Genomic DNA, 15,818 nt, shown 5'->3' with positions numbered 1-15,818 from the left:
TTGGATTTTGAAAAAAAAATTTTGCACAAACATTAATCATGGTGGAAGTAAATTTTTGGCAGAACGTATTTTCCGTGATAACTCTGGTTGTACCCCTACAGGGCATTATAGAGGTAAAATTGCCCCTAAAAATCATTCATCCGTTTGTACTTTTCTCAATAATCACGTCTTGTGAAATTTTGGACAAACATTAGTCATGGTGAAAATAAATAAGAGTGGAGGGAGACATTGCTTGTTTTTCTTAGAGCTGGGCCAATTTCTTTAGTTGATGTCTTTCCTTAACTATTTTTCCCACAGATCTCATCGAAGTGGACACTGTTTCTGTTTTCACTGATGATCTTAAAATAAACCTTAACTGTAAAATAGCTTCTTTTCTTTTTTTTTCTTTTTTTTTTTCTTTTTTTTTTTTTTTAACACACAGACATCACCACATTATCAAGGCCAAGATGCCTCTTGAGGATAAGGGTTAAAGAGTGTACAGTAGAAATTGGACAATATAGTAATCAATTCAGTAAATTTGTTAACTTATATGGAATGGCTCATCAAGAACTTGTTTACGTTAGACTTGCTGACAACCATATTGTAGTCAGCCAGAAAGCAGGAAAACAGAAGACAATTCCACAGGCGTGCAGTTCTAAGAAAGAAGCTTTGTTCATGGAATCTACGTTTAGGTTTAGGCACAGATAAAGAGTGGGGGGAATTATTGATAGTGTTTTCAGCTAGATGAGTGTTTCTTGTGAAAGTTTGACGAGGGGGTACCATAGACTGAAGCTCAGTCGAACACTTTCCATGAAAATAACGATACATCAGAGACAAACTCACAACATCTCTTCTGTGAGAATTATTTGTTTATAATTTCTGCTTCCAGCGTCTTTTTAATCTGGGATACCAAGATGCACGAAAAATGTTGGGGCGTTTCGGCCTGTCCAGCCATGCTCACACCATTCCAAACAGAGATTTATCAGGTGGACAGAAATCCCGAGTGGCCTTGGCTGATTTGACTTGCAGAGCACCAGATGTTGTCATTTTGGTAAGTATTTGAAAAAAAAAAAAAAAAAAAAAATGGAGAGAATATTTGGTATTTTCCGCAAATATTTTTGTTTTGTTTTTTTCTGTATCATTTAATAGCTTGATATTTTATTTCAGCATTACTGCCCCCCTCATCTTTAATAATTTTGTAATATAATTGTTAATATTTCATGTCGGGGGTTAATTATTATTCAGAAAAAAAATGATTTTTCTTTTGTAAATATAAATATCCTTGCTCATTAAATATCTTAAACAAATGTCTTCTCTATATTTATTTAAGATAACAATTTAATTCTTTTTAAAATAGTATTCTGTTATAAAATAATTATCAGTTAGAAATCAATAAAACTAACGTCACTTTATGAAAGAAAATTGTACTATCTTAGTCAATGACATGACATAATTTGATTTTAGAACAATTCATTTTAAAATAGGCAAATTCAGAAATCTTTGATCTTAGCAACATCGGATAAATCAGCAGGTGAAATTCTGTTAAATATTTCATTGGGTGGTTCCTAAAAATGTTCCATTAAAAAAATTTTTTAAACCATTATGTATTTTTTTATTTTATTTATTTTTTTTTTCACTTTCATTTTTGTTTTGCCTTTTTATTTATTCTGTTATTATGTACCTATTTACTATGCCTCCCCACGGGACAGAGTTAGACACCAGGGTCGTTTTTTAACGTGGAGAAAAGGTACAAAAATAAAAATTGTCTCAGTCGTGAAGGATTTCTCCTCCACTGAAAGAGAACAAGAAATGGAAGTGCAGCATCTGAAGAACAGATACTACACTTTGATCTTGTTTATATATTTTATTGAGAAAGAAAAAATTGAACATAAAAAACGTACAAAAAATTCAATTCAACAAAATTAGGCACAAGGCCCTACAAGAAATTGGGAGGGGGAGGGTACAGGGTCTTTTTGACTATGTAACAGATGAGACTTTGAAGTCTTACTCTTGACTGGCAACATTTACCAAAATACCTCAATCACTCTGTGGATCCTAATCTAACTAATAACCCCAGCGTTCAATGTAAAATTTAACTATGTACAATTTGTATATTCATTTCTGTATGTTGTGTGTGCATTTTTTTTTTTTTTTTTTTTTTTTTTGTGTGTGTGTATGTGTGAGAAAATAAAGTTCGATTTCATTAGAAAGAGTTCTTGAATTAATTGGCATAAAATGTTCGTGGAATGGGAAAAAACTAATGAAAATGTTCATTTCGAAAATAAGGAAAAAACTACTAATGTGTTGTTAGTAAGACCCCCCTGTACTATTCTATGTGGCTAGATCCCCCACTGTTTTCCGGGGAACCGAAAACAAGCAGAGCATCCCTAATGGGGTTTGGGGAAGTCGCCTTAATGGAGGTGGGAGAAAATAAAGCAACGGATGGAGGGGATAGGAAGGTGACCTCTGAGTAGGGGGATGACCGGGGGCATCAGAAAATAAAGATGAGGAGCAGGGGGGTTGGGCAGACTCAGAGGTTCTCTAATACCAAAAAATAAAATCAGGAACAGGATCTCATTTGTACCACCAGTCAAGAGTTACTTTACTGAACTTATAATGCTAACCTAGGCGGGATGGGTTCCGTAGGACCCAGCACCGCCCATGCCATGCCTAAGGAGGGAACACGTATTGAAACTTGGCTCCTCGACGGATGCACAAACTAGTGCTGTGCACCCACCTCTTGTCAAATTCCACTCTAGGCAACCTCTTCCAATCGCATCTGATCTTTACTTTAAGCAAATGTTTAAAGTAAATGATCAGATCCCGATCAGGAACAGATGTCCCTTCGTGGACCAACTTGAGGCGCGCGATCCAAATGGTCATGCGCGCTACTGCTAGGATCGCCAGGAAAACCAAACTTTCCTCCCTGGGGAACGGCGGCTCCATGTTGTACACAAAAGTTCCTACGTCGAGATCGAGCAGACACTCGGCATCGATGCGAGCTGTTACCCCCTCGACGTACTTTAGTAGGGGCTGTATCCGGCTGCAACTAAAAAACGCGTGCTCGATTGTTTCGGGCTCGCGTTCGTCACAGCATGGACAGAAGCGACTGGTATGTTATTTATACCGGAAAAGTACGTCGAAGAGGGGCAGCGCATTTCGGACCAGTCGCCAAGTCAGGGAGAATTCCGAGTTATTCAGAATCTCCCGTCCCGGCGCCCAACGCCATTGAGAACGGACAACCTCCATCGACCATCCCATCCGCCTACAAAGTGGATCCTTCGCGGTCCCCTCCACTAAATCCCGATACAGTTTCTTCCTTGGCTGATCGAGGACATTGGTCCCCGGCAAAGCTCTAAGAGCGGTTCGGCATTCGGAGAAGAACTTGGACTCCCCCTTCGGTCTACGACGACCTTCTACCGAAGGGTTGGGTTTGAGATTGGGAAACGAGTTCTCAACCACAGGGACCCAAGGAGCGTCTCCTTCAAGCGAACGACCCAGGAAAGCCAATCTCTCGGCATTTCTATGACACAAGAGACTGGGCTGACCCAGGCCTCCCTCGCTCGGATTTTGAACACAGACCTCTCTGCAGACATAATGCTTACCCTCGTTCCACAAAAGTGAATCGAGGCGCCCTTGTAAGCGGGTTAGTCGTTCTGCAGGGAGAGGAAGTACAGACAAACGGTAAAGGATGAGCGGAAAGACGTATGTAGCACACGCCTCCGCCCGACCCTTCAAGGACAATTTCCTTCCAATCCAAGTCTTTACTGACGATTTGACCTTAGACTGTACTTCCGACCAATTCTTTTCCAGCTGAAGTCCCGGTCCAAACCAGACACCGAGAATACGGACCGGTCCATCGGTCCAGCTGAAAATACCTGGAAGCGAGTTTACCCCGGTCCAGGCCCCCAACCGCAGGCCAACAGACTTGCTACGGTTGAAGATGGCCCCTGTTACTTCTTCGTATCGAGTGAGCGCCTCGACCACCGCTTGAACGTCCGTGAGGCAAGACACGAACACGGTGACGTCATCGGCGAACGCGGAAACCCTGGCTCGTGTGCCTCCAGGGAGAGCTATTCCGCGCAGGACTGGTGTAGCCGCCTCGTCCCTTAACTTGCGAAGGAGGGGTTCCAACGCCAGGACATACAACAGAGGCGACAGCGGACAACCCTGTCGCACCGACCGAGAGACAGCGAATGACTCCGACAGCTTACCGTTGATCTGCACCGCTACCGTCGGCCTGTCATACAGAACAAAGATCCACTTGCGGAAGTCCGGATTAAATCCGGCGGCCTCTAGCACAGATCCTAGGAACCGATGGTCGACCCTATCGAATGCCTTGGACTGATCCAAACTGATCAGCGCGGCTTCGGCGTCGTCTTCTGTCCCCTCTATGATCGAGCGTATCAAGTGCAAATTGTCTTGAATCGATCTCCCCTTCACAGCATAAGTCTGGTCCGGTTCGATCAAGTCAGTGATGACAACCTGCAAGCGATTCGCAAGAATCTTTGCCAAAATCTTTAACTCTGTGTTTAGCAGAGTCAAGGGCCTAAAATCATCAAAGTTTTCCCTCCCACCATGCCGTTGACCTTTCCTCAGCAATGTGATCACACCCTTGGTCACCTGTCCAGGGATGGAACCCTGGGCAAACCAATGGTTGAACATATCCTTCAGAATAGGGACCAACATGGGCGACAGCCTCAAGTAAAACTCATAGGGTAAACCATCAAGCCCCGGGGATTTGTTATAGCCGACCTGCTTCAACGCAGTAATGACCTCATGTTCAGTAATAAGACCATCACAGCTAGCCGCCCGAGCCGCCGTGAGGCGGGGCGAGTCAGCCAAATAGCTGCCAAACTCATCAACCCTGAGTCCGGGTAGTTGGGTGAAGCGCACCGATAGATGCTCCCGAAACCCCTCGCAGATCTCCCGAGTCGATACTAAGGGGTGTCCTTCCAGGTTATGTACTTTACGAATGTACCCATCCGAACCGCGCCTTAAAGCAGCCTTACGCTCAACAGCGTCAACATTCACAGCCTCGTTAGAAACTTTGTTTAACCTAGCCCTAACTACTTGACCTTCATACCGCTCGCTAGCCAAGCGGTTGAGATCTTGTTTAGCTAGTGCTAACTCTAGGGGGTCCCCCCCCTCCACCGCCCGGGTCAGCTTATCCTCTAAACGCTTCTTTGCCTTAGCCTTATCTATCGCGAGGCGTTGGCTATACTGGACAGAGAAGCGCCTAATTTTGGCCTTGAGACTAACCCACCACTTACTCCCTGTAACCGCCCCCACTAAAGCCCGCTGAATTAGCTCAGTGACCTTCAACCGGTAGTCCTCCAGCTCCAACAAGGTGCTGTTGAACTTCCAGTATCCGGCCAGTTTAGGCCTAGCACTTAAGCTCAAACGGGCCATAACAAGTTTATGGTCCGAGTGTCCTAGCAAGTGGAACGTGGGGCAAGATAGGAAGTCTACATCGCCTCTTCTAACTAACATCCGATCCAAGTAAGTGCTTGGATGGGAAGGCACTACAGGATGCCACGTCCACATCTCCCGCCCCGGATGATCCAGACGAAATCTGTCGACGAGATCGCACGAGGCCATCAGGTCAGACAGACTGCTGTCACACCACGCCGACCCGCTAGTCCCCCCGACCTTATCTATTTTGGGATCAAGGATTGCATTCCAATCCCCCATTAAAACTAACCGTTCCGGATCCACTAAGAAGCCCTCCAACCGTCGAAAAAAGGTTGCCCTCCCTACAGCAGCATTGGGAGCATAAACAGCAACAATCCGAAAAACACTACAATTAACAGCAACATCAACAACAAGCGCCCGCCCGTCCTCGCCTGCGTGAACAACATTCACCGACGCTGACAGGGTGCGACTCACTAGTAAGGAGATTCCACGACTATAGGTATTGCCATATGCTGAGTAGACATCGTAATCGTTTACCAGCACCTGACAATCCGCGTCACAAACAAAGTGGGTCTCCTGGATAGCGGCGATATCTACCTTGAGGGACACCAAGTCTCTCACAACGCGCGAGGCTTTGCTTCGACACCTGATGCCCCTCACATTCAATGTAGCCAAGTTCAAAGACATGATCACTTACCTCAAGCACTGTCACAGACGGGTCTGAAATCCCGGGCAGTGAGGACATGGCAGGCCTGGCCAAGGCTGCCGGTTAGTAAATCCGATGAAGGTGATCCATCCTTGGCCACGCCCCCCACATCCAGGGGGAAGGTTAGTTTGAGTGCCCTGTATAGCGATGGGTGTACATACATGGGGATTCTACCCTCACATTTAAAGAAAATGTTGGTCAGTGAAGGATGGTCCCTATCCACCAGCTGCTGGCCTGGGATCGCATTCTTCGCTGCCCTAATCATTGCCCACATTCCTCCAGTCCTAGCGTCCTTGTTGACCCTAACGAAAGTGGTCAACAAGGGAGCGTCCTTGAATTTAGTGGGGTCTGTTACTAGGTCTCCACCGACTTTTTCAAAGTTTTTAAGTTTATTGTACCGGACCTTCTGTTGTCCTTTAAGGTCCGGAGCCGGTTGGAGAGGGTCTGTTTCACAAATCCTGCTTCCTGGCAGGAAGGGGAGCTTTTTGGTCCGTTCAGTGCGGACTTTGGGAGTGGGGGAGGGGACCTCTTTTGGTTGATAGGGAGGCTGAGCGCTTGGGGAGGGGGTAGCCTGCTCGTTTTCTTCTTTTTGGCTCCTGTCACGGGATGAGGGGCGGGAAGAGTTTCTTGGGGCCTTTATAGGAGAGGGGGAAGGTTGTTCGGGTTGCTGGGGTGTTGGGATCACAGGGGGCTCATCCTGTGTTGTTGTTGCGAGGGAGTCCTTCTCAGTCTCAGTGGGGGTAGGAGGGTTTGCGCGTGTCTTGCGGCTTTTCCTCCTCCTGGCCCTCCTGATCTCTGTTGCGCTCAGGGCCATAGAGACTGTTGTTGTCTCTTCCTCTGCCTCTGACGCGGCCTCCTCCTCAGATTCTGGTAGTTTCCTCTTGTTTGAGGAGGAGGGTGTCTGTGTGTCCATCTTCTCCGTCTCGCTCTTCGGTTGTTCTTGGTCTTGGGTGACTGTCTGCAAGAATGGCTGTTTGTTGGTCTTGCCTTTCTTTACGACTGTCACCCAGCCTGTCGGTGCCTCTGGAGGATTTGCGGCCGGCGCTGGAGCAGCGGCTTGATTTGTTGTCACGCTTGTTCCCGCCGCTTTTGTGGGCTTCTTCCCTCCATTCCTCTTCGGACAGTCCTTCGCCATATGCCCTTGTTGTGTGCACAGCCAGCAATGGGGCCTCCTCCCTTCCACTATAAGGGAGAGTGTCCACTCTCCGAACTTGAGTGTGGCTGGGATGGCGTAGAATCCAGCCTTGTCCAGGACCATCTGTACTTTGTAGTCCCCGGTCATGATGTTTCTTAATCCGCGGACCGGGGTGACTTCCTCTACGTCCCCATACTGGCTTAGGATAGCCCCCAGTTGTTTGGCCTCCATATAGCAGGGGACGTTTAGAGCAGAAACATTTGCTCTCCTCTTGTTCATATAGATGGGTTGGAGCTTTATGTTCCTGCTCTGATGGCAGGTCCTGGACAGCCTGACTGCGTCTTCGGAGGTGGGGAGCAGAACATCCCACTGTGCGTAACTCCTTCTACAGATGTAGTTGGCGGGAATGTTCTGCTCCAGCAACACGTTCATCATGGTGTCCTTGTTGACGCCCGTCAGACCCCTTGTCTTGGTGTCTGAAGTTATCAGCGAGAGCACTCTTTTCTCCAGAACTTCCACTTGACCCGGGAGGGGTTGGATGTTGTTCCCCTGGGTATACTCCTTGTAAGTGGAGTCGAAGAGTGCTCTGTAGTCTTCGGGCGTCAACTTCCCTTGCTGCTCTTTGGGGCCCCATGCCGGTCCTCCATCCTGGTGGGTGTCAGCTGGACTCGGGTTGGGGGGCGTAGCTGGTGTTGTGGGGCTCTCTCTTGTTATGGGCATTTTTGGTTTCGGAACTGGGCCGTTGCCAGGCAAAGTAGGCCATTGTGTCTTTGGCGTTGTTTCGTCCTGGCTTGGTTTGCTTTCCGGGCCGCTCCCTTTTCTTATTTTCTTCCTTTGCTGGGTGGCTGTCCCCTTGGGGGATGGAGGTGTCTCCCCTTCTGGTGCCGTGTTCCCAGCTGGAGCCTTGGTGGGTACTGTCAAGGGTGTCTCTCCTTCCAGCTTGCTTTTGTTACCACTGGCCGGAGAGTCACCCCTTTTCCGTATTTGGTCCTCTTGGGGAGTGTTGGGGGGCCAATCACTGTCTTCCCCGCCGAATAGTGAGCAGATGGAGGCTATTACGTCTTCATCCAGCGCCTCGGTTTGGTCCGCGGTGCTGATTTCCTCCTTTTCTGTTGGGGAGTCGCCCTTTGGGGGAGCGGGGGATGGGTTCCCCGGTCTTCCTCCCTTGGTTCTGCCATCCTGGGGTGCAGCTGGTTGGCTGGGTTCTGCACTTTCCCCAGCTAGTGACTTAACGGCAGCTTTTTCCGCTGGGTTGCCCTCGTGGGGAGCGGTTGCAGGTGCTTTTTGGGGGGTCGCCGCGGGCTGCGGCCCTACCCTCCCGCTTTCTTCCAAGGTCGCCGCGCGCCGGGGCCCTACCTTGTTTCCTGGCGCCGTCTCGCCGGGAGATGCATCAGCTCCCTCACATAGGGAGTCGTTCGCAGTTGAGATGCTGCGCATTTGGGGTGACGTACCCCTCCTGCCTGGCATCGTGGCGGTTGCACTGGCCGCTGGCGCAGACCAAAGTGTAGTGGGGGAAAAGAAAACCCAGGGGAATGGAGGGGGAGGAGGGGGAGGAGCGGACTTTGAAGAAATTAGAGTTTTTGACTTCCCCTCACGGGGATGTCGGGTTAGCAGCTCAGATCCCCCCGTGAGGGGGGAGAGCAGAGAAGAAAGACGCAGTGGGTGCTAGCGGGTCAGAGTGCCGCGTCGCAATTAAGAGAGAGAGGGGATAGGCATCCCTGCCCACAGAGGGGAGCAGAAACGAAGCACCCGCCCTACCCCACGTCACCCTACCCACTAACTTACCCCAACGGAAGCGAGAAAGAGAACCCTGTCTGCTCGATCCACTGGGAGAGCAGCGAAGATAGACAAAGTTTGGGCCTGGCAGGTCAGAGTGCTGCTCAGGCAATTAAGTGTGGAGGAATTAGACCATCCCCTGTCTCTAGAGGGAAGAGACCGGAACGAAGAAAAAATGCATGCAACAAACAACAAAAGCAGGTCTCAACTACCAGCTAGTGGTGTTGGTCCCGAGATTCCAGTCTCCCAAAAAAGGGGATCGGTTTCCGGGTCCAAGCTCCCACAAATGTGGAGTCGGTCCTTTAGGTCCTGACTCCCCAAAGGAGGGGGTCGGTCCTTGCTAACGAAAGTTAGTATGAAAACACACCTTAACCTAGCCCGAAAGCCCGGTGGCGGAAAGTTTAGTAACTGAGAGAACAGATACTACACTTTGATCTTGTTTATATATTTTATTGAGAAAGAAAAAATTGAACATAAAAAACGAACAAAAAATTCAATTCAACAAAATTAGGCACAAGGCCCTACAAGAAATTGGGAGGGGGAGGGTACAGGGTCTTTTTGACTATGTAACAGATGAGACTTTGAAGTCTTACTCTTGACTGGCAACATTTACCAAAATACCTCAATCACTCTGTGGATCCTAATCTAACTAATAACCCCAGCGTTCAATGTAAAATTTAACTATTTACAATTTGTATATTCATTTCTGTATGTTGTGTGTGCATTTTTTTTTTTTTTTTTTTTTTTTTTTTTTTTTTTTTTTTTTTTTTGTGTGTGTGTATGTGTGAGAAAATAAAGTTCGATTTCATTAGAAAGAGTTCTTGAATTAATTGGCGTAAAATGTTCGTGGAGTGGGAAAAAACTAATGAAAGTGTTCATTTCAAAAATAAAGAAAATACTACTAATGTGTTGTTAGTAAGACCCCCCTGTACTATTCTATGTGGCTAGATCCCCCACTGTTTTCCGGGGAACCGAAAACAAGCAGAGCATCCCTAATGGGGTTTGGGGAAGTCGCCTTAGTGGAGGTGGGAGAAAATAAAGCAACGGATGGAGGGGGTAGGAAGGTGACCTCTGAGTAGGGGGATGACCGGGGGCATCAGAAAATAAAGATGAGGAGCAGGGGGGTTGGGCAGACTCAGAGGTTCTCTAATACCAAAAAATAAAATCAGGAACAGGATCTCATTTGTACCACCAGTCAAGAGTTACTTTACTGAACTTATAATGCTAACCTAGGCGGGATGGGTTCCGTAGGACCCAGCACCGCCCATGCCATGCCTAAGGAGGGAACACGTATTGAAACTTGGCTCCTCGACGGATGCACAAACTAGTGCTGTGCACCCACCTCTTGTCAAATTCCACTCTAGGCAACCTCTTCCAATCGCATCTGATCTTTACTTTAAGCAAATGTTTAAAGTAAACGATCAGATCCCGATCAGGAACAGATGTCCCTTCGTGGACCAACTTGAGGCGCGCGATCCAAATGGTCATACGCGCTACTGCTAGGATCGCCAGAAAAACCAAACTTTCCTCCCTGGGGAACGGCGGCTCCATGTTGTACACAAAAGTTCCTACGTCGAGATCGAGCAGACACTCGGCATCGATGCGAGCTGTTACCCCCTCGACGTACCTTAATAGGGGCTGTATCCGGCTGCAACTAAAAAACGCGTGCTCGATTGTTTCGGGCTCGCGTTCGTCACAGCACAGACAGAAGCGGCTGGTATGTTCTTTATACCGGAAAAGTATGTCGAAGAGGGGCAGCGCATTTCGGACCAGTCGCCAAGTCAGGGAGAATTCCGAGTTATTCAGAATCTCCCGTCCCGGCGCCCAACGCCATTGAGAACGGACAACCTCCATCGACCATCCCATCCGCCTACAAAGTGGATCCTTCGCGGTCCCCTCCACTAAATCCCGATACAGTTTCTTCCTTGGCTGATCGAGGACATTGGTCCCCGGCAAAACTCTAAGAGCGGTTCGGCATTCGGAGAAGAACTTGGACTCCCCCTTCGGTCTACGACGACCTTCTACCGAAGGGTTGGGTTTGAGATTGGGAAACGAGTTCTCAACCACAGGGACCCAAGGAGCGTCTCCTTCAAGCGAACGACCCAGGAAAGCCAATCTCTCGGCGTTTCTATGACACAAGAGACTGGGCTGACCCAGGCCTCCCTCGCTCGGATTTTGAACACAGACCTCTCTGCAGACATAATGCTTACCCTCGTTCCACAAAAGTGAATCGTCGCGCCCTTGTAAGCGGGTTAGTCGTTCTGCAGGGAGAGGAAGTACAGACAAACGGTAAAGGATGAGCGGAAAGACGTATGTAGCACACGCCTCCGCCCGACCCTTCAAGGACAATTTCCTTCCAATCCAAGTCTTTACTGACGATTTGACCTTAGACTGTACTTCCGACCAATTCTTTTCCAGCTGAAGTCCCGGTCCAAACCAGACACCGAGAATGCGGACCGGTCCATCGGTCCAGCTGAAAATACCTGGAAGCGAGTTTACCCCGGTCCAGGCCCCCAACCGCAGGCCAACAGACTTGCTACGGTTGAAGATGGCCCCTGTTACTTCTTCGTATCGAGCGAGCGCCTCGACCACCGCTTGAACGTCCGTGAGGCAAGACACGAACACGGTGACGTCATCGGCGAACGCGGAAACCCTGGCTCGTGTGCCTCTAGGGAGAGCTATTCCGCGCAGGACTGGTGTAGCCGCCTCGTCCCTTAACTTGCGAAGGAGGGGTTCCAACGCCAGGACATACAACAGAGGCGACAGCGGACAACCCTGTCGCACCGACCGAGAGACAGCGAATGACTCCGACAGCTTACCGTTGATCTGCACCGCTACCGTCGGCCTGTCATACAGAACAAAGATCCACTTGCGGAAGTCCGGATTAAATCCGGCGGCCTCTAGCACAGATCCTAGGAACCGATGGTCGACCCTATCGAATGCCTTGGACTGATCCAAACTGATCAGCGCGGCTTCGGCGTCGTCTTCTGTCCCCTCTATGATCGAGCGTATCAAGTGCAAATTGTCTTGAATCGATCTCCCCTTCACAGCATAAGTCTGGTCCGGTTCGATCAAGTCAGTGATGACAACCTGCAAGCGATTCGCAAGAATCTTTGCCAAAATCTTTAACTCTGTGTTTAGCAGAGTCAAGGGCCTAAAATCATCAAAGTTTTCCCTCCCACCATGCCGTTGACCTTTCCTCAGCAATGTGATCACACCTTTGGTCACCTGTCCAGGGATGGAACCCTGGGCAAACCAATGGTTGAACATATCCTTCAGAATAGGGACCAACATGGGCGACAGCCTCAAGTAAAACTCGTAGGGTAGACCATCAAGCCCCGGGGATTTGTTATAGCCGACCTGCTTCAACGCAGTAATGACCTCATGTTCAGTAATAAGACCATCACAGCTAGCCGCCCGAGCCGCCGTGAGGCGGGGCGAGTCAGCCAAATAGCTGCCAAACTCATCAACCCTGAGTCCGGGTAGTTGGGTGAAGCGCACCGATAGATGCTCCCGAAACCCCTCGCAGATCTCCCGAGTCGATACTAAGGGGTGTCCTTCCAGGTTATGTACTTTACGAATGTACCCATCCGAACCGCGCCTTAAAGCAGCCTTACGCTCAACAGCGTCAACATTCACAGCCTCGTTAGAAACTTTCTTTAACCTAGCCCTAACTACTTGACCTTCATACCGCTCGCTAGCCAAGCGGTTGAGATCTTGTTTAGCTAGTGCTAACTCTAGGGGGTCTCCCCCCTCCACCGCCCGGGTCAGCTTATCCTCTAAACGCTTCTTTGCCTTAGCCTTATCTATCGCGAGGCGTTGGCTATACTGGACAGAGAAGCGCCTAATTTTGGCCTTGAGACTAACCCACCACTTACTCCCTGTAACCGCCCCCACTAAAGCCCGCTGAATTAGCTCAGTGACCTTCAACCGGTAGTCCTCCAGCTCCAACAAGGTGCTGTTGAACTTCCAGTATCCGGCCAGTTTAGGCCTAGCGCTTAAGCTCAAACGGGCCATAACAAGTTTATGGTCCGAGTGTCCTAGCAAGTGGAACGTGGGGCAAGATAGGAAGTCTACATCGCCTCTTCTAACTAACATCCGATCCAAGTAAGTGCTTGGATGGGAAGGCACTACAGGATGCCACGTCCACATCTCCCGCCCCGGATGATCCAGACGAAATCTGTCGACGAGATCGCACGAGGCCATCAGGTCAGACAGACTGCTGTCACACCACGCCGACCCGCTAGTCCCCCCGACCTTATCTATTTTGGGATCAAGGATTGCATTCCAATCCCCCATTAAAACTAACCGTTCCGGATCCACTAAGAAGCCCTCCAACCGTCGAAAAAAGGTTGCCCTCTCTACAGCAGCATTGGGAGCATAAACAGCAACAATCCGAAAAACACTACAATTAACAGCAACATCAACAACAAGCGCCCGCCCGTCCTCGCCTGCGTGAACAACATTCACCGACGCTGACAGGGTGCGACTCACTAGCAAGGAGATTCCACGACTATAGGTATTGCCATATGCTGAGTAGACATCGTAATCGTTTACCAGCACCTGACAATCCGCGTCACAAACAAAGTGGGTCTCCTGGATAGCGGCAATATCTACCTTGAGGGACACCAAGTCTCTCACAACGCGCGAGGCCTTGCTTCGACACCTGATGCCCCTCACATTCAATGTAGCCAAGTTCAAAGACATGATCACTTACCTCAAGCACTGTCACAGACGGGTCTGAAATCCTGGGCAGTGAGGACATGGCAGGCCTGGCCAAGGCTGCCGGTAAGTAAATCCGATGAAGGTGATCCATCCTTGGCCACGCCCCCCACGTCCAGGGGGAAGGTTAGTTTGAGTGCCCTGTATAGCGATGGGTGTACATACATGGGGATTCTACCCTCACATTTAAAGAAAATGTTGGTCAGTGAAGGATGGTCCCTATCCACCAGCTGCTGGCCTGGGATCGCATTCTTCGCTGCCTTAATCATTGCCCACATTCCTCCAGTCCTACCGTCCTTGTTGACCCTAACGAAAGTGGTCAACAAGGGAGCGTCCTTGAATTTAGTGGGGTCTGTTACTAGGTCTCCACCGACTTTTTCAAAGTTTTTGAGTTTATTGTACCGGACCTTCTGTTGTCCTTTAAGGTCCGGAGCCGGTTGGAGAGGGTCTGTTTCACAAATCCTGCTTCCTGGCAGAAAGGGGAGCTTTTTGGTCCGTTCAGTGCGGACTTTGGGAGTGGGGGAGGGGACCTCTTTTGGTTGATGGGGAGGCTGAGCGCTTGGGGAGGGGGTAGCCTGCTCGTTTTCTTCTTTTTGGCTCCTGTCACGGGATGAGGGGCGGGAAGAGTTTCTTGGGGCCTTTATAGGAGAGGGGGAAGGTTGTTCGGGTTGCTGGGGTGTTGGGATCACAGGGGGCTCATCCTGTGTTGTTGTTGCGAGGGAGTCCTTCTCAGTCTCAGTGGGGGTAGGAGGGTTTGCGCGTGTCTTGCGGCTTTTCCTCCTCCTGGCCCTCCTGATCTCTGTTGCGCTCAGGGCCATAGAGACTGTTGTTGTCTCTTCCTCTGCCTCTGACGCGGCCTCCTCCTCAGATTCTGGTAGTTTCCTCTTGTTTGAGGAGGAGGGTGTCTGTGTGTCCATTTTCTCCGTCTCGCTCTTCGGTTGTTCTTGGTCTTGGGTGACTGTCTGCAAGGATGGCTGTTTGTTGATCTTGCCTTTCTTTACGACCGTCACCCAGCCTGTCGGTGCCTCTGGAGGATTTGCGGCCGGCGCGGGAGCAGCGGCTTGATTTGTTGTCACGCTTGTTCCCGCCGCTTTTGTGGGCTTCTTCCCTCCATTCCTCTTTGGACAGTCCTTCGCCATATGCCCTTGTTGTGTGCACAGCCAGCAATGAGGCCTCCTCCCTTCTACTATAAGGGAGAGTGTCCACTCTCCGAACTTGAGTGTGGCTGGGATGGCGTAGAATCCAGCCTTGTCCAGGACCATCTGTACTTTGTAGTCCCCGGTCATGATGTTTCTTAATCCGCGGACCGGGGTGACTTCCTCTACGTCTCCATACTGGCTTAGGATAGCCCCCAGTTGTTTGGCCTCCATATAGCAGGGGACGTTTAGAGCAGAAACATTTGCTCTCCTCTTGTTCATATAGATGGGTTGGAGCTTTATGTTCCTGCTCTGATGGCAGGTCCTGGACAGCCTGACTGCGTCTTCGGAGGTGGGGAGCAGAACATCCCACTGTGCGTAACATTCTACAGATGTAGTTGGCGGGAATGTTCTGCTCCAGCAACACGTTCATCATGGTGTCCTTGTTGACGCCCGTCAGACCCCTTGTCTTGGTGTCTGAAGTTATCAGCGAGAGCACTCTTTTCTCCAGAACTTCCACTTGACCCGGGAGGGGTTGGATGTTGTTCCCCTGGGTATACTCCTTGTAAGTGGAGTCGAAGAGTGCTCTGTAGTCTTCGGGCGTCAACTTCCCTTGCTGCTCTTTGGGGCCCCATGCCGGTCCTCCATCCTGGTGGGTGTCAGCTGGACTCGGGTTGGGGGGCGTAGCTGGTGTTGTGGGGGTCTCTCCTGTTATGGGCATTTTTGGTTTCGGAACTGGGCCGTTACCAGGCAAAGTAGGCCATTGTGTCCTTGGCGTTGTTTCGTCCTGGCTTGGTTTGCTCTCCGGGCCGCTGTCCTTTCTTATTTTCTTTCTTTGCTGGGTGGCTGTCCCCTTGGGGGATGGAGGTGTCTCCCCTTCTGGTGCCGTGTTCCCAGCTGGAGCCTTGGTGGGTACTGTCAAGGGTGTCTCTCCTTCCAGCTTGCTTTT

The 15,818-nt window shown here is 49.7% G+C and overlaps 1 protein-coding gene across 1 annotated transcript in view; it reads left to right on the top strand.

The window, feature by feature from the left end:
* Positions 1–15,818, top strand: part of LOC145254820 (ATP-binding cassette sub-family F member 1-like) — a 93,209-nt gene that overhangs the window by 66,949 nt on the left and 10,442 nt on the right. The window contains exon 18 of the mRNA XM_080113648.1: positions 869–1,030. Coding sequence (XP_079969774.1) covers positions 869–1,030 — 162 coding nt within the window. The remainder of the gene's footprint in view (positions 1–868; positions 1,031–15,818) is intronic.

The sequence above is a fragment of the Euprymna scolopes genome, chromosome 30 (genome assembly GCF_053919585.1).
Source record: "Euprymna scolopes isolate OS-2025 chromosome 30, ASM5391958v1, whole genome shotgun sequence".
Taxonomy (NCBI): domain Eukaryota; kingdom Metazoa; phylum Mollusca; class Cephalopoda; order Sepiida; family Sepiolidae; genus Euprymna; species Euprymna scolopes.
This window is presented reverse-complemented; position numbering and strand designations above follow the sequence as displayed.